At 41.3% G+C, this 24,568-nt stretch overlaps 1 protein-coding gene across 1 annotated transcript in view; it reads right to left on the bottom strand.

The window, feature by feature from the left end:
- LOC138511534 (granzyme A-like) overlaps positions 1-21,139 on the bottom strand; it is a 235,246-nt gene extending 214,107 nt beyond the window's left edge. The window contains exon 1 of the mRNA XM_069627272.1: positions 21,064-21,139. Coding sequence (XP_069483373.1) covers positions 21,064-21,118 — 55 coding nt within the window. The 5' untranslated portion in view covers positions 21,119-21,139. The remainder of the gene's footprint in view (positions 1-21,063) is intronic.
- Positions 21,140-24,568: the final 3,429 nt, after the last annotated feature.

Raw genomic sequence — 24,568 nt, 5'->3', positions numbered from 1 at the left:
GCAATGCATGTTTCCCTACAATCTTTGTCCAGACTCTTTGATTCAGTAATCTCAAAGATGGGTGATCATTCGTGTAAATTAGATTAAATTCTAACATGGCATAAGAGTGCTTCCATGCTTTTACAGCAAAAAAAAAAAAGAAACTCATCCTTTGCCTCAACTGACACTAGTGATAAGCCGGTTGTCACTAAAGTATCTTTAGGTACTCAAACCTCTTTTGAAGCACTTTCAGTACCTTGGGTAAACAATGTTGCCACGTCTGTGGCAAATTTACCTACATCGTCAGCAGTGCCTTGTATTGCAGGTATTATTGTGGATTCCATGGTTCAGGCAAATTTGAGTCCAGCTGACCCAGTGGTTTCCATACCCTGTACCAGTGCTAAAGGTGCCCCAAGTGTGCCTTATACCATCTTTACCCCTAAAATACCTATGACTGGTGCAAAATCCATTCAAACTCCCCAATGCAAAAAATCCAAAAACCTTCCAGCCGCTAAGAAAAATGGCACAGCCCAAACAAAGAGCTTTCTCCACCGTGTTGCTCTACCCAAAAAAAGTGCGCTCATTGCATCATCTGCAGTTGCAAAAAAATACCATCAAATGGCTTTGATACGCACTCCCGTTTCCACTCTACAAGAATTAAATACTATGCCTGCGTACGCCCCACTTGATGCATTGGCTGAACTGGCAGAAGACATGGACTGTCAAGCCGAGGCTGCCACTCTCATTCCCACACCCATGCCTAGAGCTGATGATGCCTCAAGCGGTCTAGCTGCGAGCCTGCCTTTGGATTTCCATCGACAGGAGATTCGTCGTGCTGTTGATGAGTATATGTCCGGCCAGATTGGTATGGCACAAAAAATCGCCACTCAAACTGAGGCTCTGTCATCTAAGCACCCCTTAAGTGCAAACAATCCATCTTTACCTAATACTGGTGTGAGTTTAACTAAAGAAGTTACCCCCATAGTTTGCCCATTGGTGTCAGGTGCAAAACTGATGCCTCAAACTGAATTACGGGGTACTACAAGTGCTGTTGGATGGTCACTCCTGGCTGAAATTACCCCTGAACTTCTTGAATTGCTACAGGCTGTTTGCCAAAAAGAGTCCAAGCCCAGTGTAGTGCCTGCAATGGCTGTAATAAATAGGGGCTCAGAGCCTGTGGCTCAAAAACCTGCAACTAAGCCTATGGCCAAGCGTCCTGCTAATTTTAGCTTATTGCTCAGTTGTAGGCCATACCCGAGCCCTCAATATGTCCTAAATCGTAACTCCATTCTGAGCATTTTTCTGATGTGCCATCTCTAGAAGATATTAGCTCATACGACTTGGCTCTGGTTGACTTTTGTACCATTTCGAAAACGAATGTTGTGCGAATTTGGATGGATTCACGTATCGTCCAGAACGCTATTTGGGTGGCTCAAAAACAATTGCATGATCTAGGATTTGAGGTATCATTGGAAGTTACTGACCTAGGCGCTCCAAATCAGCATCAATTAGTTCCCCATGTCAACCACAAAAATCATGTTTATGAGCTGCAAGGTGAAAGATTTTGTCAGATTCCTTTAAAACAGCATTAGCTAGGTCAAGCTGCTGAGCTATGTAATTTTTCTACTATTAGTTGGAATACGAGGGGTCACTCTAAGCTCTTGAATAATGATCTTAGTTCTCTAGTTAACTATAAGCTAGTCTTACTTCAGGAAACTTGGTTGACCACTGATCCCATTTGGGATGCTCATGATGTGATCTCTCTAGTGGCCAATAAAGGTTTGAGTGGCAGACCATGTGGTGGGCTTCTAACTGCAATACAGGCAGATAATAATGCTAGTATCTATCCATGGGCCTCACCTAATGCCTTTATTCAAATGACAAGACTTAAATTATCCACAACATTATATGCCATTATTAACCTTTACTGGAATCCAGTGGGGATTACGGTTGAATGCTTCTTGAAGGCCTTAAATGATATGCTGACCGTAATCCTATTGGATGGATCGGCTCAAAAACTTTTTATTGCAGGAGATTAATCTGGATTGCATTAATTCAACTAAACAAAGCAATTCCATTCGTATAAAACAATGGGAACAATTTAGTAAACATCATAATCTCACAAGGCTGAACGGAGCTTTCCATTCCGACATCCCTCCATCTTCAACATGGTCCCGGGGCGCATCGGCATCTATCATTGATTATATGTATACGAATGTGTCCCTGTTCCATGATGCTGTGGATTTCAAAATTGTGCATTCAGAGCTGAGTGATCACAATCAACTTACAGCTGTCTGGCAGTATAGTAGCAGTTGTAATATGCATAGAGACAGAATGTTGCAAAGTCAATTTTGTGTGAACAATGCTGGTAATAGACTGCGATGGACTGAGAAGTCAGTTGAGGCCTTTCATTTCTATTTGACACAGGCAGTAGCTGCTACAGCCCTCACTGCTAACTCCCCAAATGTTTGCTACTCTGATATGCTACAAGTGTTTCGGTCTCAAGTCCCTAGTTTCTCATCAAAACACTCTGGGCCTCATTACGACTCAGGCGGTAAGGGGTTTACGGCGGCGTAAACAGCGCCGACCCTTACCGCCTGAGTACGAGGTCCCTTAGCGCCATGGAGGTTTTAACACCAGGTGTTAAAATCCATGGCGCTAAGGGACCATGGAGTTAATTACGCCACCGTAATTTACGGTGGCGTAATTAACGCCTTCCCCACTCCCATTATGCCCTATGGGGCAAAAATGGGAATGGGGAAGGGTAAATGGGGATTGGGGACTTACCGCCCCGCCGACCTCGGAATGGGGCGGTAAGTCCGCCTACCACCATGGCGTAAACGTAGTTTACGCCATGGTGGTAAAGTCACGGCCCAGGCGGTAACTTACCGCCTGGGTCGTAATGAGGCCCTCTATCTGTGTTCAATTTTCGCATGTCTTTGATTTAGAAATTAGAGATCGCAAGCACCTATTCAGACAACAGAAGAGAAATGTACTGAATCTTCCAGCTAATATTCGCCATAAACATCTCTCCAATCTTAAAACGAAGTATAGAAATTGGGTGAAGGCAAGGCGTGCGAAGCTTTACCACACGGATAGTCAGCTACTTTTGGCTGCTGTCCAATGTAAGAATATCTCTAAAACTTGGTCTTATCTTAATCAAGTGACTTCTGGCTCTCAAACAATAATCCAAGCAAATGAAGTCTCAGAGCATGCCTGGATTGCTTATTTCTCTAATCTTTATAAACTGCCTGTTAATGACGCATTTTTAGACAGTTCTCATTCTTTTCCTAGATTTCATCTAGAATTTGATCTTGACGATATTCTTTTATATATCAAGAAAGCGAGCAATTCAGGCGCATGTGGTCCAGATGGTTTGTCCAACAAGATGTTCAAAGCCTATCCACAAGTGTGGAGCCGTATTCTGTTTACCATCTTTAGTCTCATCTTGAAGTCTCAAAAATTACCGTCGTCCTGGACTCATTCTATTATTGTTCCTATTTATAAAAAAGGAGATAGGAAAGAGCAGTGCAGTTATCGACCTATTGCACTACTAGATGCGCCAGGAAAAATCTTTTCTCGACTTCAAGAAGTGGATTTCGCAGGTCCAACTTAATGACCCATTTCAATCAGGCTTTGTGACTGGCTTAGGTACCATCCCTAATATCATCACGCTACAAATGCTCCTTTCTGATCACGCAGCCCAAAGGCAGACTCTGTATCTAGCCTTTGTTGATTTCCAGGTTGCGTTTGACTCAATTGATCGATCACTATTACAGCATAAGCTGATCAAGCATAATTGCCCATCCTCTCTATTATCCCTAATCATTCTACTACACTCCAATACTACCATGAAGGTTCGACTTAATTTGAGTGGTGATCTGACCTCGAAATTTCGAACATTTAGAGGGCTGAAACAAGGTTGTATTTTGGCGTCATCCATTTTTAACTTTTTCATTTACGACTTGGGCGTAACTTTGAGTCAAATTGTGAGTGACTCACCTCGATTAGGCCGGCATAATGTTCCTTATTTGTTTTATGCCGATGATTTGATTCTTTTTTCAAAAACCCATACAGGTCTTCAGAAACTTTTGCATGGCCTTGAAACATATGTAGACACGAACCATTTGACAATTAATACTAATAAAACCCAAATAATGGTTTGTAAGAGGCATGAAAAGTGTAAAGTTAAAACTTTTTGTTGGCGATTACACAATGTTCCATTAGAACAGGTACCCAACTATAAGTATTTGGGCACTCCTATAGTGGATACTTTACCAAGCATTGACCCTGACATAGAGATCCAGGGCAAATTACGGTCCTTAATTGCGCAAGCAAAGATACTTATGGCCAAATATGGCAAATTCACGTGTAAACATATTCTCACCTTCTTTCTTCAGAAGGTGACGCCAATCTTGACCTATGAGTCTGAGGCTCGCAGTCCTAAACCTGTGGAGTGGTGGGATAGAATTGAATCCTTGTTTTGGAAACAAGTACTACATCTGCCCGCTTGCACACCTTTACCATTGATTCGATTTGAAATGGGATCTCTCTCAATGTTCTCATTTGTAATTTGGAAATATTGTGCCTTTTTCCGTAAATGTCTATTGTCCTTAGAGCGATCAGACATTTTGGGAAAGGTGGCCTGTCATCTTTTAGAACAAAATCAGGCTTTTTCAAAACAATGGTGCACTTTTACTATGAATGCAATGTCTGATGCCTCAGTTGATTTAGAGTTACTTTTGAACAATGAAGCTCGTGCCAAAATGAAAGTCCAGCAACATGATTGGATTCTGACCCAAAATAAATGTCTCAACTACAAGGATTTTGATCGAGCGCTAATTGGGCACAAGCAATGTAGAACAATGTCTGACTATTTGGCCAAATTTCCTTGTTCAAAGACTCGTCAGAAGTTTCTCCGTTTTCGGTTGAACTTTTGGCCGACATTAGATGTTCAGGCGCGCAGAAATCAAATTATGCAATCAGAAAATGTATGTCGCTTTTGTAAGAATGTTGACAAAAAAGAAACGTTGGAGCATTGTTTAGTGTTTTGTACAAACTTAGCCACTATTCGACAAAAATGCTTTGGAAATTTCTTTGAAGACCAAAATGCACATATTAAGAACTTGTGGCATTGTATCTTTTCATCAACTGCCTTAAGGACCAAAATAGCAATTGTACGATTTTTGGATGAAATATTTAGTGTATACCCATAGTTAGCGTAATTGAGATAAACTAAATTTGAATTTTAACTGTAGTGAATGCACAAACTGCAAATCTGTTTTTTATGAATTGTAGTGTTTCGATATTGTGATACCTCTTGATATTTGAAAGGTTGATTTTATTAACCATATAAATAAATAATAATAAAAAAAAGTATCGAACATCGATCAGGTGGTTGTGGGGAGGGCCTAGACCAAATTTATACGTAGTGAAGTTATAAGCCACAATGGGTGTGATATGCTGTGGTGGTTGTGGGCAGGACCTAGAGTCTTGGGTGCATCCAAGAGCAAAGTTATAAGCACTGCAGTTATAAGACACCATGGATTTTATATAGTGCAGTGGTTGTGGGCAGGACATAGGGGTTTGGGTGCATGGCATCAGGCCATAGGCCGTAGGCCATACACCCAAGACTCTAGGCCCTGCCCACAACCACTGTAGCATATCACATTCATACATCACACCCATACAATCGAATATCTATCTGGTAGGTGTGGCCAGGGCCTAGAGTCCTGGGTGCAAATTGAGTGTATGCTGCTGTTAAAATGTGTCATTCTATGGATGTGCTAATGATTTCTAAGCCACCATGCGTGTGATATGCTGCGGTGGTTGTGGCCAGGGCCTAGAGTCTTGGGTCCTTGGCCGTAGGCCCCAGGCCATAGACCATACTCCCAAGACTCTAGGCCCTGGCCACAACCACCGCAGGATATCACAGCAATAGATACACCCGTAGTATCGCTTATCGACCAGGTGGTTGTGGGGAGGGCCTAGAGTCTTGGGTGCATGGCCGAACCAAATTTATACGTAGTGAAGTTTTAAGCCACAATGGGTGTGATATCCTGTGGTGGTTGTGGGCAGGACCTAGAGTCTTATGTATGAAATGTATGAAATGTGTGAAATTATACTTACTGTTTACTTTGTTGAGATTCAATATATTTCTTACATGACTTTAGTTCTTGGAGGAAATATCCTTTTTCAATTTCTGTGATAAAAGAAAAGAGCATGTTAGTGTTTGTATTTTATAAAGACTTATTACATTGTACAATAGACATTTTAGCTTTTTTTTACCCTCATATTTAGTTTACAAACAAGTGTACTGTGCATTTTGCTCAGTTTCTGTGTTTGTTTTTCAAATCATTGGGTCTGGGGGAAATAAATCCTTGTCGGATTAAAAAAAAAATTTCTTTGCTATGCTACAAACTATTTCTTTGTTTCGTTTGAGTGTTCACTTGTTGTTTCTGATTAATGTAATGTATGTTGGCATGTTGCAGATTTTTTAAACAGTTAGATATCTGTTAGCATATTCTAAGTATGTATTTTTTGTTACGAATCTGTGGTATTCATTTATCTGTGTGGTTGTTATACAATCTTGGGCAGTTAGATACCTGTTGGCGTATTCTAACTATTTATATTCTTTTACTTGAATTTTTGTTAATGTTGAAGTACACATTAGTTATTAAATTTGGCTTTAAGATTAAATACGCGTTTGTAAGATTTGCTGGTAATCTCTCCTTTAGAGTAATGCTACTATCATTACATTTGAACCATCCACATTTCTTTTTAATATATGCAGTGTAGTGCCCTGAATTGGTTGTGGCTCCTGCATGGTAGATTACACCTATTATTGTGAAGGTTTTCTTACCAAGTGATACTTGACCGTGTGTGAATCCAGTCAGCTTGCAGTTATTTTTGGTACCATCTGCATTGTAACGTAGAAGCATTAGTATTATGTAGTTACTAGGTGTTTGTATCAGTAAGGTCGAGCGATTATCTGAATTGCAGATAGTACATAATCTGCCATGGTTTGCATTTTGTAGAAGTTGCTGAAATGGAATGGATTCACAATTAGCTATGGATACATACACAAATTGCTCATTTGGGATTTGTTCCTGTGTCACATTGTTACAGAGAGTGCATGTATGTTTCCATATGTATGAAATCTAGAAGATTTCATTTATAGGTATGTTTTTGTTTTCAAGTACTTGTAGTAAGTACATTAGAAATTCTTGTGGATCTTCTTGTGAGTTTATAGTGAATCTCACCATTCCAGCACAGTAATCCAATTCTTGTCTTATTCCGTGAACTCTATACGTGTTGTCAGGATTGTTTGTTGCATTTCTATGAAGGACTAACATTTGCAAACACAATTGGTCTGTACTGTGTAAGTAAATGTTGTTTACAATTGGTGGCAATTGAAATAGAATATTCATTGCTACATTTGCGTAGCAACTTACACCAGTTTCATTTGAAAATTTGAATGGACCAGATAGTTCTGTCTCTGAGTGATTTTTTCTGAGTTTCAGTTCCTTCTTTGAAGAAGTACCTGATTTACTTTCCCTAATAGCTTCTTCTTTGCTTGTGGTAATTGATGAAGTATTTGCTTCTTTTGTTTTCTTTGAAGGATTTGCAGTCAGATTCTGTTGCATTTCTGTTTGAATTAGTTTTCTTTTACAAAGTTTTCCTTTTTCCGGAACAGGATATGATTTCAGATACAGTGAACGCAGTCTATTGCATTCTAAAATGCAAGGAATATCAGCGTTCACTTTACTTGCATCAAAGTTGATTAGAAATAGACTGCCATGTGTACGTAAGTGTGATAGTGCTACGTACCTCCTGCCTTCTTTAAAGACTGTGGTTCCTATATCTATCAATGCTTTGTCTAGGGTAAGACCTTGGGATTTATGAATGGTGACTGCATATGCAAGAGTTAGAGAAAATTGTTCTCTACGTACATACATGTCTTTGAAGAGAAGGAATCGAGCTATTGAGCGTCCTATCGTTTTTACTTCTGAAAGTTTGTCAACGCGAATATTGACAAACAGAATGTTGTTGTCACATGGATATGTTTGAAAGCCAACAACTGTATCCAGTGCCCCATTAACTAGCCCTTGCTCCACGTCAAGATTACATTTAAGCATTACTGTACAATTTAAGGATAACTTTAATATTTTTTCCAACCCAGCTGTGTTGGAGATTGAATTTTCTAAGGTATTTAGTCTTGTTGTGGCTTGCTGACACATGGGTAGTGTCATACCATGTGCGTCCAGTTTGTCTGTGGAGAAAATTTCAATTATTGGTTGCATTTCTTTTTTTTACCATTGTTTAATTGAATTTGAAACAGCTTGCAAGAGTTTGCATTAAGGCCATACAATTGACATTTTTGTGCGCTAATTGTTCCATAACATCAGCAGCACATGCGTTATCACCATAAAGTGCATGAATGTGCCGGTTTTTCAATATTGCTTGTGCTTCTTGAGATAGTACACCAAGTCTAATACTTTTTAAAATGTTGGCGTAAGTGAGGTCTGCAGATTGACCCATGTTTTCTGTTAATTCTCTGCATTGGAAATGTTGCCAAAGGTTGATATTTCCTATGCAGCCAACAGTTTTACGGCAGAGTTTGTGTCCTAAGGTTTTAAAAATAGGTTCACCTTTCACTGGTGTCAATTGTAGAAGAAAACGATAATGTGTTTTCCTGCAAAGAGTTCTTCGTAGTTTGTTTTAAGTACTTCTTGCAATCTGAGGTGAATCAAAGCCAACATTAGGTTGGAGACCATGGTCACTTCATCTATTAGTAACATTTTCATTTGTTTTAATACTCTGTGTAGTTCCATTGCTGCTTCTGCAGAAAGTTCGTAATAGTCTAATTTGTTTTGGTGTTCTACTGGAAGGAGTAGTAATCGTTGTAAAGTGACACCGCCTATGTTGTAGGCAGCTAAACCTGTGGGGGCAGTTACAACAGCTGACAGTTTGTTGTTTGTAAATTGTTGAAGGAACTTGTTGATGATTTTGATTAAGAATGTTTTTCCTGACCCAGCTTCACCACTGACGTACAGCAGTATAGGTTTGTAATTTTGGCAGGTACCTTCTTTATTTTCGTGTTGTATACAATGTGCAATTCCTTTTGTTATTTCTTCAAAAATGGTACGCAGATCTTTGTTAAGTTTTGATTGTAGTACAGTTAAGTCTTCTATATCTTCTTCATAGTGACACATGGTGTTTTCCACTTCTGTCATAGCTAATTCTGCCTCATTTGCTATTAGTGGCTGTCCTAGTGGTTCTTGACTTCCTGTTACAGACGGTTGACTACTGTCAAAAGTGTCCTTATCTAGTTGAGCCTGAAGTTCTTCTTCGTGTTGCTGTTCATTGTGCAACATTGTTTTGTACTGCGTAAAGTTCACATCGGTGATAGTGCTTTCATTTGCTTTGAAAACATCTTCATAGCAGTCATAGTTATCTAGTATCTCTTCGTATTTTCTCCATGGTTTAAAAAGTTGTAGCAGGGACATGTTATATAGTTCTTTCTGTTGAGGAGTTTTTAATGACAATTTGACATGATTAATTAAGCTTTGTTTGGTAAGTTTCACTAAGCCGCCTTCACAATCTGTCACTTTATATCTACCTTTGCTGTCATCGGGTTTTATATTATTTTTGTATGGGTAGTATGTGTCTAGTGAATTGTTTTTATAATGTCTTGGCTGTTGGGATCATTTTTGGCAATTATTTATATGTCCTCATATGATTTGAGAACTCCTTTTCTAGATTTAGCAGGACCAAGACTTAGCCATACTATATTTTCTGATTTTCCATACAAAGCAGTACCGGTTAAACGTTCTGCAGCTTCATAGGCACCACATTTTCTATGAGAGAGCATTTTTACGCCTAGGCTGTACAATTTCTGGGATAGTGTTTTGTCTAATGATAGGTCATTCCAGAGGTCTTGAAGCTCTGTTTTTTCTGCTTTTGTTAAGTAGGCTGTAACATATCGTGCAATTGCAGTGGAATTGTCTGCAATGTACTGCACATCTATGTTTGCATTCCATAAGAGGGCAATGAGTGCATTGTAATCATTGATATATTTTGATTCTTCTGTTCTTTTTATTTAAAAAAAAGTGTTCTTAGGTGATTTACCCTTAGCACTATGTCGAACTGAAGACATGAAGTTGTTCACTTCACCTGTTTCTGTAACTGGTCTAGGGAAACCAAAGCAGCATTTGGTGTAGTATTACCCTTTGCTTTTGTATTTGCGACGAGAATATTTGCCACATTTGTGTCTTTGAAATTGTACAATCTGTCCATGAAGGTCACTATGTGTCCTCTGTGAAGGGATTTCACAAGTGACATATTTGTGGATGAACTGCAAAACAGTGGCATCGCTGTCCTGACCAAATCTAGGTGCACCTTTGATCCATAAAAGCATGTGGATATGTGTTGCTCCTCTGGCTTGGTATTCTTTTCTCCAAAAGAAGTGTTGCACTTCTCCGAGGGGAGGAACAGTTTTATTACAAATAAAGTGTAGCATAGCAATGAAATTATGGTGGAAATATCTTTAAACATTAACAGGATCTAGGGAGCAAAGTTCTCCAGGTGTTAGTATATCTATGTTGGTTTTGTTGTTGTTTGATATGCGTAGGAAATCATGTAAATCTTCCCATGCATATTCTGCACAACTTAATGTAACAAACCAAGTGGGTGGTTCAAGGTTTCTGATCATACAACATACATCTCTGTGCCGTCGGACCCAGTATTCTTTCGTACCATGCATGTTTGCAAACAGATTTTTTATACTTGATTGTAAAACCTAATCTTTTTCTTACACTTTTTGTATTAATTGCGTAGCTGACATATTTTGAAAGTGAGTTCCAGATTTCAATATGTGTGCAACTCCATAACATAGGGTTGCTAGTTCACTTTCAAAGAGTAGGTGGAATACGTATTCCACATTTTGTCCAAATCTGTGATTTTCAGAATACATTCGTAATGAGCGGTATTCTGATGCTGTTATCTGAGTGGGTCTATCATCGTATCTTCCTCCTTTGCCAGTAGGAAATAGCAGTGGAAAAGCATGTGCTTCTATACTTTTTTTCCATATGTTCATTGGTGACTCTTTGGTTTGTCGCATTTGGTAAATTTCTAGTGCATCATCTATGCTCTCATTATAATATAATGGTCCAAAAGAGTGGATACTGCAGCAGGATCCAGAAGTTAAAATTGAGCAGTTTCTGATGACTCTTGAATTATTTCAGTTGTTTCCCTTAATCTTTCTTCAATATTTATTTCTTTGTAGTATTCATTATTGTCTTTCAGATACTGCAAGGCTTGTCTAACTTTATGTAAGTCCATGAGTAGTTGCCAATTTATTTTGTCTTTTGTTGGTACACCATTTACTAAGACAATTAAAGAATGCTCTATTGGACGTTGCACTCCTAGAGTGTGCACATTTTCTGTCAGATCTAATGGCAAATAAACTACTTTGCCACAAATGCCTTTCACCAATTTAAAGGGAGGTAATTTAGCTGTTTTTGGTTGAAGGCGTATTATTGCTTGAAATGGGTGAATTGTTTGAATTATGATGCTCTCATACAAATTGAGTTCTTGCAGCGGTTTTGGTAGTGGGAATAATTCCAAATTATTTGTGATAGCACGTGAATGAGTTTGGTTGTTAAGTTTTGTAGTGCAGTGATTGCAACATATTAGCGGTTCACTTATTTCGTATTTGTTTTCTGCTAAAAGGTAGAGAGCTAATTCAAACCATTTGGAATCTTCATTGTCTTCTATTTTGTATAGTACATCTATAGATTTTGTGTTCCTTTTGTAAAATGTTCGGCGGCAACACACACACACATGGTTTGATACTTCAGCGGATGTACTTTTAAATTTTAGTATTTCTTTTTTGTATGTGCGTAATAGAAGGTTGCTATGTGGCGAATTGTTGCTAGTCTGTTCTAAAACTAGTGCATTTTGTAAGTGACTTTCAAAATATTTTCTCTGGATACGGTCGATTTCTTCTTGTAGGTATTTGGGTGTACCATGCAGAAGAGTGTTATTTAAATTGGCTAAAGCTGGGCTTTTAGCATAGTACATTTTATACACTAGATTTCTTACATTTGAATTATGTGTTGATAACATTTTGATATCATGGAAAGTGCTTTTGCAAATAGGTCCTGAAATGCAGGCTAATGAATGTCCTTGTAGTCCTGTGTATTTGAGCACTGGACAGGTATACATATTTTGCAGCACTTTCATTTTGATTTTGTCTTTAACTTTCACATGCTGTTTGAGGAACTGGCATAAAGATTTGAAAGATTTGTTAGGAATGTTACACATTGACGTGCACGGCCATTTGTATACTGGACGATCTGGTTCAGTCTAATGGAGAGGTAATTCTGAGTTTTCTGGGGATACTTTTGTGAGCAGTGTTTCTTGTTCCATGATGGTATTATTGAGTTTTTCATATCCTTGTCCACTGCTAGGGATGGCAATTGTGTTTGTTTGATTTTGTTTGTATGCTTCTTCATTAAAATATGGTTTGTGGTCGTTGTGTGACTCCATTCACCTCCACAAATATTTAAGAAGTTATTTTTGCTGACATTCCGTTTATTGAGAAGTTTCTTTTGTAGTTTAGTACTTAGTTTTGTTAGTGGTTTCATCCTATTTAACACTAAAATAAATAACTTCCTTTTGAGAAGGATTGCACTGTCTACGAGAGCTTGTAGGATTAATTTTCTACGGTAGGTTTTAAGGATTGAGGAGGATTTCGCTCCTCTTCTTATTAGATTCTGAAGGACTCTGTGGCGGAACATTTTTGCTAAAATACTTTTTTTACTATGGGTTCTTGCTAGTATATCAGGATTTATAGGAGCATTGTTAGCAGAATTCTTTTAAAGCATTTTCTTTTTCGTGCCACATTTTGATAGAGGAGCCAAAGTTTCTGTAGTTGAAGCTTCCTTTGTTTCGCTAAATGACTGTATTAGCTGTTTTGTTTCAACGTTCTGTACAAACTCTGCTGGAGATGGATGCTTACTTTGGACACTTTTATTTTCATTTGCTCTATTTCTGCGTTCCTTTCTATGGACTTGCTTTTTGGTAGGCATTCTTTGGGGTCTGTTGAAAAAAAAGAAGGCATGGGTTGGTCTGTTTTACAATGTATGTGTGCTGTGTGCATGCGTGCATGAGTTTGATGGGGAAGATGTTTGTGGTGGTGTGTGAATGTGCATTGAGCGGTTACAATGAGTTGGGAAGGCTATTTTTCTGTTTTTATATTACTACACTGTGCTTCAGATGACAGAAGAAAGTGAGCTAGTGGTGAGGAGAAGCATCAATAGTAAACCTAATGGTATAAAATTAAAAAAGCTATTTATTTGTAGGACTAACATTGTAAGGCTTGTGTATGTTATTTGTGTTCCAGAAACACAGGGATTTGTGTGCCATTCTGCCTTTTATTCTTTGTTTAATAAATGGGGATTTGTGGGCAGAATGGTTTAGAAGTCAATGTTTTTTTGGTACGCAAATTATGTAAATAACCCACACAGTCTCTTTGAGGAACAGTAAGAATATAAAGGTAGTACTGTACTTACTTTTTTTTGTGGAATGACCAGGTTTCTTTGGATATGTTCTTTGCAGTGTAGATGCTGTTTATTTTCTGGAGAGTAGTCTTCACTGCAATTGTAAAAGGAAGAAGTTAGTAATTTTGTGTGTTTAAAGCAGTGATGTTAATGTACACGTTCATTTTGCAGCTTTCGTGGGAGTATTCTCGTTTGATATCTCAACACAGTGTATGTGTGCATTTCATTTCACTATGTGCAGCCCTTATTTGTTATTTGCAGTATGTTAGTTGAACCTGCTTTGCAAATTAGTACAATTTTCAGTTCATGAAATTCCCTTGTTTTTTTTAAGGTTTGTTGTCCATAGCAGAGAGATTTGGAAGTGATAGGTCATTATAGTAGATGGTAAAAATTTGAATACTTCCTTATTATAAGTAGGAATGCGAAAAATCAGGAGCACCTCAGAGGGAGATGTCACCACAGCAATCGGGAACGTTTATTTCACTCATACGATCGCATTGGAAGTAGCATTAATTTTGGTGGAAGACAGTAAAAAATTGTGACCATTTTTAATAGAAAATCGAATTTCGTGCATAAATTGGGAGGGTTGGTACGTATGCATAGGTTATGCGGGAGACAGTAAGAAGTAGTGCGATTTCTCAGTGAAAAATAAGAAGTCTTGCACTTAAAGTGGGAGCGTTGGTATGTATTGGTTATGCAGATTTAGTGGCATTAATTTGTTTAAATGGAATCATAAGAGTTGCACATGTTCTCTGAATAAAATATGCATACCTGTAGTTTGTACTCAGGCATGTGGGTATGCATGGAGCTGTAAGTTGAAATCTGTGACACTTTCACAGTAGTTTTTGAAGTAGGTGCTTTGCAATGATATGCGACTTGTATTCAGAGTGATCAACAGTACATTTGAAGTGCGGAACTCTGATGACAGAGTTAGATGTAGAGGTCTTCAATGTAATTGGTGGATGGTTAGTGACTGCTTAGCTGTGTCCAATGAGGGAATGGATTTGCGAGTGATGTGGAAAGGGTAGAAGGACTGGCTAAGAGTTACGTGCCGCACGGACACTACGCTTGTCCGCGGGTAGGGCATGCCAATAACAGGGTTCTACAGCAAATCCAGCATGGAAAGGGGATTGTAGGCCATTTACTCTAAAGAACAGTTTCATCTTGGTTGTGAACAACACAGAGAGGTATAATGTCCTGAGGACGCCTCCATTCTGTTGATTTACAGACAACTTGGACAGCTGGTGTGCTCTAAGAACAGTTCCATCTTGGTTGCGAATGGTACGGGTAGGTGTATTGTCCTTAGAACATCCATATTTTATTGATTACGGACAGGCCGAACAGGCACGCTGTCCGTGGACATTTTAACTCTTTTTAAAAAAGAAATTAGATCCAAACCATTCCACTAAAACTAATATAACATTTTTTTATTAAACACACATATATCAATCAAGAGAGAGAGGGGGAAGCCAACACTGAAACAAATATATGGGAATTAGGGTTTACCACAGGATGGTTGTGAGGGGATGAAGGAATGGAAGTTTCGTCAAAACGTTTATGTTGTTCTTGAGGGTTTGGGGATGGATCACTAGGAAATGGAGAAGGGGGACAGGTACAGGTGGGACAGTGATATCTGATTTTTCCTTTCACGTATTCCTCCACAAATTGCCTTAACCCATTAAAATTCTCTTTTAGCATGTCCACTTTGTCTTCTATCTGTTTCAGGCTGTCTTGCACTGTGTCCTTTGGTGGACTTTCTTCATTTTCTACCTGGTCTGTTAAAAATATATATATATATGTTAAGTGCCCACAAAGTACTGACTATTAATTTTCTTATGCAGAGCAGTGTGTACCATTATTATCGCTATCTTCCGACATTTCGCCATGCAGAAAATTCTCCTCCAGCCACTCCAAAGTACTGCACATTTCTGTGTCAAAACAACAGAAATACATTATTTGTTCTGCACCTCATACAAAAAGTATACACACATATAAGAAAAATGAAGTTCACTTACTACTTTCTTGTAATTTGTCTTTGTTGTGTCGTGTTCGTCTACTGTCGCTCCTAGCTACACAGTTTCTGTGAGGTAATTACGTTGGAGGCATATCTTTTTTTGTTATGATATAATCCATTTCATTCTACATGGTAATTGAATGCATGGGTAATGTGTGAGACGTGTAGGTTCGATTGGTTACTTATTACTACTTATAATGTGTTTATATGCTCTTTTTTTAAACTTGTGCATTTTTCATATAGCACAATAGAACAATTTCAGATACCCCCTGACTGTTTGGGTAGTGTTGATCTCGTGCGCGCCCGTCCGCAGACAGGCGCTCAGTCCGTGCCCTTCAAATATCATTAGCGAGGGGGTTCAGTATGTTCTATGTTACATGTATATAAAGTAAGGGAATTATAGTACATATCTCCCAAATTCACATGATGAAAGTGTATATTCAGTAAAAAAACTTTGTTAAAGGGATGTTATGATTAAGTTGCCCACTAAAAAACTATGAAATTCAGTAAAAAAAACTTTGTTAAAGGGACGTTATGGTTAAGTTACCCTACTAAAAACCTGTGAAATTCACAAAAAAAACTTTGTTAAAGGGACGTTATGGTTAAGTTGCCCTAATAAAAACCTGTGAAATTCAGTAAAAAAACAACACAGACGACATTACATGTCTAGCTCCTTTTTTTTGTTCACTGACATATGTAAGCTTGGTGGCTTTTTTCACTTTCATTCAGGAGTGTAAGAAGTTAAAAGTGCTATATTTGTTGTCCATACCCTTCTCATATGTTCTTACAATACCTTCCTTAGGTTACGGTTACATCATATCATACATATACATAGAAGAAGAAGGAATCCAGAAACACAAGAATCTTTTCTATGCATGAAGTGAATTAGTTCGGGTATGAACATTTTGTGTTAATACTGCAGTTTGTGGTGCATTCTTTACGTTCCCTGTATATGCTTTTTATTTGTATGCAGTATGCTCTCTATGTTTTTGTGAGTAATAGTGCAATTATGCAGTAAGGGAAGCATAGGTAGATGCTTATGTTTCACAGTATGCAAACATCTGTAATGGTAGCATTTAGCAATTTAGTATGCAACATGGGAAGATTTCAAATATTGCACCTCTGTAGCGCATGCTGTAGACAATGCCTACTTTTGTTCATGAGTTTGTTCATGTACTGAAAGAACTCAGTAATGCAATGGGTTTTTTTCAGCAATGCATTGCTTAATGAACTACGTGGCATATCTTAGTTCTTCAATCATCTCTGATTTTTTTCTGCCAATAATATAATGACAATCACTTGTGGAGGCACATGTGATGTCATCAGTGATGTCATCAATGACATTTGTGATGTCATCTTTTATTTCCTGGGTGTTAGTGTTAGCAGTGCACAGGGGTGGGGCGAGTTATGGTTGCTTAGCCTACCATAACTGGCGAATTTCAGGGGGTTTTCGGTTTTACTTCGAACAATAACATCCCGTTTATAAAGTTTTTTTAGTGATATATATATATATATCTATATATAGATAGATAGATATATATATGTATATGTATATATGTGTGTGTATTTAAATTAGTATGTATATGTGTATGAATGCATGCATGCATGTTGGTGTTTATGTTTGTGTCAATGCTGTGTTTGGTTTTATGTATGCATGCATGTGAGGAGTTGTGCAACTGGTGGATGAATGCATGGGTGAAAGTGTTTTATGTGAGTATGTGTTCAGTCCCAGCCCTAAATGTAGCCACCCTGGGGGCCACTTCATTAAGGGGTGGGTTCATGGCATCAGAGGTGCACCTAGGCTAAAATGTCAGGGGGGGGGCTAACACTTCAAATGTTGGGAGAGGCGCTAACTTCAGATGCTGTGAGGGGGGGCAAACTTACTTGTGTGGGGGCATCTAACGTCTTTCCACATTTGAATTAGACTATCCTGGTGAAGCTTTAATGTTACAAGCAGCTAACTCTCGCTTTCATTTCTGAAACGTCACACTTAAGGACTGCTGTGAGAATGAGATGTCTCATGTCACCACTTCCCCTCTAATCACTTCCCTGGCATGCAAGTGCTAACCCCACATCACGATTTCAATTACCTAAAAATGTATGCATATGGATGCAGGTGCTAACAGTGAAATGTTTTATGTTAGTAATTGCAGGGCCTTTGTTAACAGCTCAGCCCAGGCACCATTTAACGTTTGTGTCCTGTTCCGTCTGGCCACGGCTCTGTTGGTCAACCTGGCAGGGGCTGGATTAGAGTTTTGAAAGTGGATAGTCAGTGCGCTGTCGGTCTCCCCACTGAGGGATGGCATCTGAAGTTACAGTTTAAATGGCCCCCCAAGTAGTTGCCCCCATATTGACAGTCTTATGACACAGAAACCTAATGATAATCAGCAGCTTTTAACCACCTTGCAGCAATATTTTGACTCCATTTTTGATTTAAGCACTCCACAGGTGCCTTGGACTATTTTTCCAGTCAGTAAGGCCAGGGGTACCCCAAACATCAAAAAGAAATTGGCCCCCACAAGCCCTGACACATTTTCAGCCTGCCCTGCTCCCTTTAGCCCTCCCAATTCCCTGAGCCCAGCTAGGAAGCCAAATAGCTATTGCACCTTTACTTTGGCCACCTGTCGTACCTTTCACCCCAATTCAGAGGCTGTTTGCTTTCATAATGCTATGCTAATCTCTGGAGAGGTGGGCTATCTAAAAGCTGAGACCAGAATTAAGACTTTGGTTTTATCTAAGTGAGTCTGTTGATATCGCATGGATAGGTCTTTGTGTTCTGCATGTTTGAAACTGATGCCACTCCTCAATGATCTGCTCAATGGTGTTGCGCCACTGCACAGCATTCTTTTTGTTTGGGTTATTCGGTGTGCCACCAATAAGCCAAAACTATTGCTTTAACGAACAGACAGAGGTGAAAATAGACTTTTTTTCGGATGCATCCCTCCTACCGCAGTGAAAGAGGGTCCAGCGACGGGAGGATTAGGAGGGTGAAGGGCAGGTATTTTAGTCACCCCATGAACATTTGCCTCTTACCCTGAGGAGATTTATCATCAGCAAAGTTCAAAATCTGCACCCCTTTTAAACCTAAAAAATGCACATCAATATTTCCAGTATAGTGCAACATTGACAAGTGATTTCACAGGGCTGTCGCTCAGACCCTCAAGTAGTCTTGTGGGGATGTGTCTCACTTTGGAACCTAGCGACCACGATTCAAATCCCTGCCCAGCACAGTTTAAAGCACAAACACACCACAGCATTCTAAAATAAAAATATAGTGCACATAGATTTCCCAGATTGTGGAGCTGTATCTGAGATCTGGTGAGTAATTCTTTGCCAGATCCTGGATCTGGGAAGATCCGTTGCAATGACAGGATTGATTATAGATAGGAAGAAATGGCAAATGAGGAGGGACACAAAGCTTGTAGATGTTAGTTAGTTATTTGCCCACACATTGACTTCTCATGGCCATGCTAATCCCTATGGCAATTCTCACGCAGTTCCTGCCCTCCCCACCCAAAACACCTCCTCATTGGAACTCTGAACTAGCTTTAAACAAGCCTTGCCATCAAACTTTGCCCTCAATGTGCCTGCATGTGTTTTCTCAAAGGAGTCTTCTGAGAGTTAATGATTTAATTGCAGTTGTAAACACGGAACTGGTGTAATATAAATGTCTTGATCAGGTCTGCCTTCGGCCACTCGATTTAAAAGCACCCTGCATGACTTTAGCTGAAGTCCTGTTAAAAACAAGCATTGGTAAAGCCAACGGTTTTGGCATGTGTATAAGTATTAGGCATTTGCCAGGCACTGCTATTAGCTGCTCAGGTACTCAAATCATTTTGCACCTGGCACCATCAATGGCCATCTAATACCAATAAAGAAGTGCCTTTCCCATGCCTACATGAAAGCCCAAACTGTTAGCATTGCCAATGCCCTTTTTGCTTTACCCTTGATGCACAGGACTATGCATCAAGGTTAAAGCAAACATACTAATTGGCTAAATTGGCCCACATTGAATTTAGGCCAATCTAGCCAGTAATAACACTAATGGTGCACAGTCAGCCTGGATATACTTTCTGTGGCATGGCATTTTTACTGACTGGGAGTCCATACATGGTAATAATGGCACAAATTGATGCAGCCTGCATGGACATATATGAGAACAACGAGCAAGAATATATTTGTATACTAGCATATGTTGTGTTGAAAGGTGGCATGACATGTATTGGAAAATGTTTTTTTGCACGGTTTGTGATTTGCAACTATTGGGATTTTCCATGTGCTTCCATACAAAATCAATTGCAAACTTATGGATTTCTAATCAATTTTGCAAAGAAAGTGCTGTAAAATGCATACTTTTAACCCAATGTTGCAAACATTTTCTTGGGAGTGAGAACCCCCCTCAAGCAACCCTTGTTTGGTCTCCCTTACTATGCTCTGTTGATCCTGCATAATTGGCACAAACATTTAAGCCTCAAGTTCAGAAATGTACCAGCCTACACTGTACATCATTTGTCACTGTGTATGATGTGTGTTTTAAAGCGCACATAGAGACATAGAGGCAGGGTGCTCCTTAATGATATGATATTGCATTTATAACGCGCCTGTACACAAGTGTTTCTAGGCGCGACAAGGCAAGGAGAGGGAAACAAAAAAGGATGACAAAACACTGATCTTACTAGGCCTTGTGTCATACAGATTGTGCAACAGCAGGGAAGGGGGGAGGGGAGAAGTGCAGAGGTTGAGGTACAATGGAGAAGTGCAGGAACAAAGGAGAAACAAGACTGCAGCCTACGGGTGGCAAGTGCGGGTACTCAAAAGTGCAGCCAACTGGTGGAGAATAAGTGCACGAGAGGGGACTGTAGGGTTACAGATACAGACCACAATTGCAGGGAAGCCAAGAGGCAGTGCGTTATTGTAACTGGACAGGCAAGAGGGTAAACAGTGCATTGATCAGGCAGGTGATCAGCAAGGGAGAGGAAGAGAGAAGGCAGAAGCAAAGAGAAATGTCTTGAGTTGCTTTCGGAAACGGACATGGTTCTGCTCAAGTTTCAGAGACGCAGGGAAGCTGTTCCAGAGGGAGACCCCAGCCGAAGAAAGAGATATGCCCCCAAATCGTTGCTTGGAAAAGTGACTGACCCTCAGAGAGTTGGAGGTGGTGGAGTGGAGAGCTCATGCCATCCTATATATATTTATGCATATCATACAAAAGTTAGTCTGGCATAAACCTTTCTTCATTAGAGAAATCTAACTTTGCTGTAGTTGATTTGCTGTTGTAATAATAAACCATATTTGGGATCCTGCACACAAACTCAAGGAGAGATTTCTCGAGTCTCCTGTTTGCGTAGGTGCCGCCGCTGGCCCAGTGCAAAATATTGAAGGGGGCCTCACCAAATGTTTTGCCCCGGTCCTCAGCACATTTTGTGACAGCCCTGTGAGCATGTGTTTTTGTATCACTATTGTTACAGAAAACAGAATTGCTGACAAATGAATTAGATAAAGACTCACCTCCAGGAAGCAGCAGGTATAAAATGGCAGCCGCAAAGGTGAGTAACAGCGCCATTCTTTCAGAGGTTAGGTCTGCGCTGGCAGCAGCTGCAGCTCCTCAATATATAGAGAAGGGAAAGGGATGTGGTGGGGATTCAGGCAAATTCTCCTTGGTGACTCACGCGCGCCGCATGTTCTAGTAAAGTCTTCGAGCGCAGTTTCCTTCTGCGTCTGATGCACTGTGGCTTTCGCTACTGATGAATGTGGCTTCCGGCCTTTTTAAGTTCACATCATGAAAGGGAGCCACAGATAGGTTTCAGAGGCGCCTTCATGTGAATTGCGGATGCATTTCTTATACGCCATCACCGCATTGTGGTTTGGTGATGTCAAAGCTATGCTGAGAAATAATTCCTATCGTAAACCCTGAACCTTCGACGATTATGAGACCTCACGATCGGTAACTATTACAGAGAGACATGTTCAAGCATGACGTTACATTTTAGATATTGCATGGAATTGATTGACTCCCTTTATGCATCTCTCTGAAGTAGCATCAGTCAGTCCGATGTGTCTATGCGTTTTGTGGCAGAGTGAGTTGAAGGCTGCTTCCAGGGCGCAATCCCCATCTTTCACACTGTTGGTGACTAATTAGTGCACCTCATATGGAATAGGTGCACAATGTTGCTCAAAAAGCTTGTAAAAACTTGGTTGTTCAACAAATACGATTAATACCTGAACTAATTGCCAACACGACTAATGAGCATATGAAATGTACGTCTTCTGCTTATTGTACCAAATGCTGTGATACCCATGGGTCTGGGTGTTACCAAAATGTTATAAATAAATAAACAGTGCATTATTGATGATGGAGGGATTGAGAACTTGGAGGAAAGGCAGACCCCTGCGCTATGTTTGGTCTAGTCGAAGGATAGGTTAAATCAACATATGAAAATACCAATAATACCAATACACATATGATCCTTTTTATCAATATGTACCCAAGTCCCTGCTACATAAAAAGAGTATGTAAAGATTGCAGAATTCCAAAAACATAATTATGAACAGGATCAACCTCATTGCTCTATGGCAATGAGGTCCATGAACTCTTAGGTGCCGATTCATGGAATCCGATGCAGAAATGGTGCAAAAGCTGCGCACTGAGAAGGACCCTGCGCGAACCATGGCGCAGAAAAAATATTGCGCACCACGCGTATTCATGGATTACAAGACGCATTACTAGCCGTTGCGAAAGTCACAACAAGCTGCGTGGGGAACACCGACAACACGCACCCAGGCGCACCAAAAAGCAAGCAAAATCCCAAAGCAGGGGCAACCTTCTGCCTCCACCCCTGACCCACCATCCAGTAACCCTGCAAAATCATGTGCCTCACCTCGCAAGCCCAGGCTGCACCCCAGCTACTCTGCGCAATAATCCACGTAATTAACGGCTGCACCCCAGCATTTCTGCGCGAGGACCCACGTAATTGACGGCTGCACCCCAGCTATACTGTGCGAGGACCGACGTAATTAACGGCTGCATCCCAGCTACTCTGCACGAGGATCCACGTAAGTAACGGTTGCACCCCAGCTACTCTGCACGAGGACCCACGTAATTAACAGCTGCACCCCAACTACTCAGCGCAAGGACCCAGGTAATTAACGGCTGCACCCCAGCTTCTCTGCACCAAGGAATGTCTGTACCCCTGCAAACCATCCCCCCTACTCCCACCGCCCACAAAGTGCCAGCCCACACCCTAACTGCACAACAAGCAGGCCCCAGACCACCCCCAGGCATCCCCCTCAAGTACTGACACCGCCCCCAGCCCCCTCATCTCTGACTCCACCCACAGGCAGCCCCCTCAAGTACTGACACCGCCCGCCAGCCCCCTCATCTCCAACACCACCCCCAGGCAGCCCCATCAAGTACTGACACCACTCCCCAGCCCCCTCCCCACTGACACCATCCTCAGGCAGCCCCCTCAAGTACTGACACCACCCCAAGCCTCTGCACCTCTGACATCACCCGCAGGCAGCCCCCTCAATTACTGAAACCACCCGCAGGTAGCCCTCTCAAGTACAGACACCACCGCCAGGCATCCCCCTCAAGTACTGACACCCTCCCAGCCCCTTCACCTCTAACACCACCCACAGGCAGCCCCCTCAAGTAATGACACCACCCCAGGCAGCCCCCTCAAGTACAGACACCATCCCCAGGCAGTCCCCTCAAGTACTGACACCACCCCCAGGCAGCCCCCTCATCTCCGTCACAATCCACAGGCAGCCCCCTCAAGTACAGACACCACCCCGCAGCCCCCTCGCCTCTGACACCACCCACAGGCATCCCCCTCAAGTCCTAACACTACCCCCCAACCCTCACCTCTGACACCATCCACGGGCAGCCCCCCAAGTACTGACACCACCCACAGGCAGCCCCTCAAGTACTGACACCACCCTCCAGTCCCCTCATCTCAGTCACCACCCACAGGCAGCCCCCTCAGGTACTGACACCACCCCCGATCCCCCTCATCTCTGTCACCACCCACAGGCAGCCCCCTCAAGTACTAACACCACCCCCAACCCCTCACCTCTGACACCACCCACAGGTAGCCCCCTCAAGTACTGAAACCACCCCGGGCCCCTGACCTCTAACACCACCCCCAGGCAGCCCCCTCAAGTTCAGACACTACCTCCAGGCAGCCCCTCAAGTACTAACACCACCCCCAGCCCTCTCACCTCTGACACCACCCACAGGCAGCCCCCTCAAGTACTGACACCACCCCCCATCCTCCTCATCTCTGTCACCACCCACAGGCAGCCCCCTCAAGTACTGACACCACCCCCAACCCCTCACCTCTGACACCACCAACAGGCAGCCCCCTCAAGTACTGACACCACCCCCAAACCCCTCATCTCAGACACCATCCCAGGCAGCCCCCTCAAGTACTGACACCACCCTCCAGCCCCTCAGAAACGGAGCCTGGCACTCCCCCATTCCCCCTACCAGTACAAAATGCAATGACAACATGCTACAACTTGAACTTGACTGCCCTGCCACCAGCATCAAACACACTGGCCACATATCCATCCATATACTCACAACCTGTGGGTACTGACGCTGATCCATGTTGGATGCACATCACAGAAGTCTGTGGCACATCACAACCAGTGGCACAGCAACAGGACCGCTGAATACAGCAGCAGCTCCGCCGTGGAAACACCATGCACAAGTAACACTGCAAAACAACACCATGCAATGTGAAGCACCACATCGGCTGGTGTACAGCATGACACAAAAGCCCACACAGTATGGAGAGTGTTGTGTGTTGCTGGTAGTCCATTCATCGTAAGGCAACCCCTCATGCATGACTGATGAGTGCATGCCACATCTCCACAGTCATGCCCACGACCCACCTGACAGTCACATAATAAAGGCATAGCAAAATGAATGCAAACCATATGCTGTCCATGAACAAAGAGGCAAACGTGTGTGCAACAACGGAAAACTATTACTAGCATGCACACAAAA

This window comes from Ambystoma mexicanum, chromosome 6p (genome assembly GCF_040938575.1).
Source record: "Ambystoma mexicanum isolate Mex_15411 chromosome 6p, UKY_AmexF1_1, whole genome shotgun sequence".
In the NCBI taxonomy this organism is placed as follows: domain Eukaryota; kingdom Metazoa; phylum Chordata; class Amphibia; order Caudata; family Ambystomatidae; genus Ambystoma; species Ambystoma mexicanum.
This window is presented reverse-complemented; position numbering and strand designations above follow the sequence as displayed.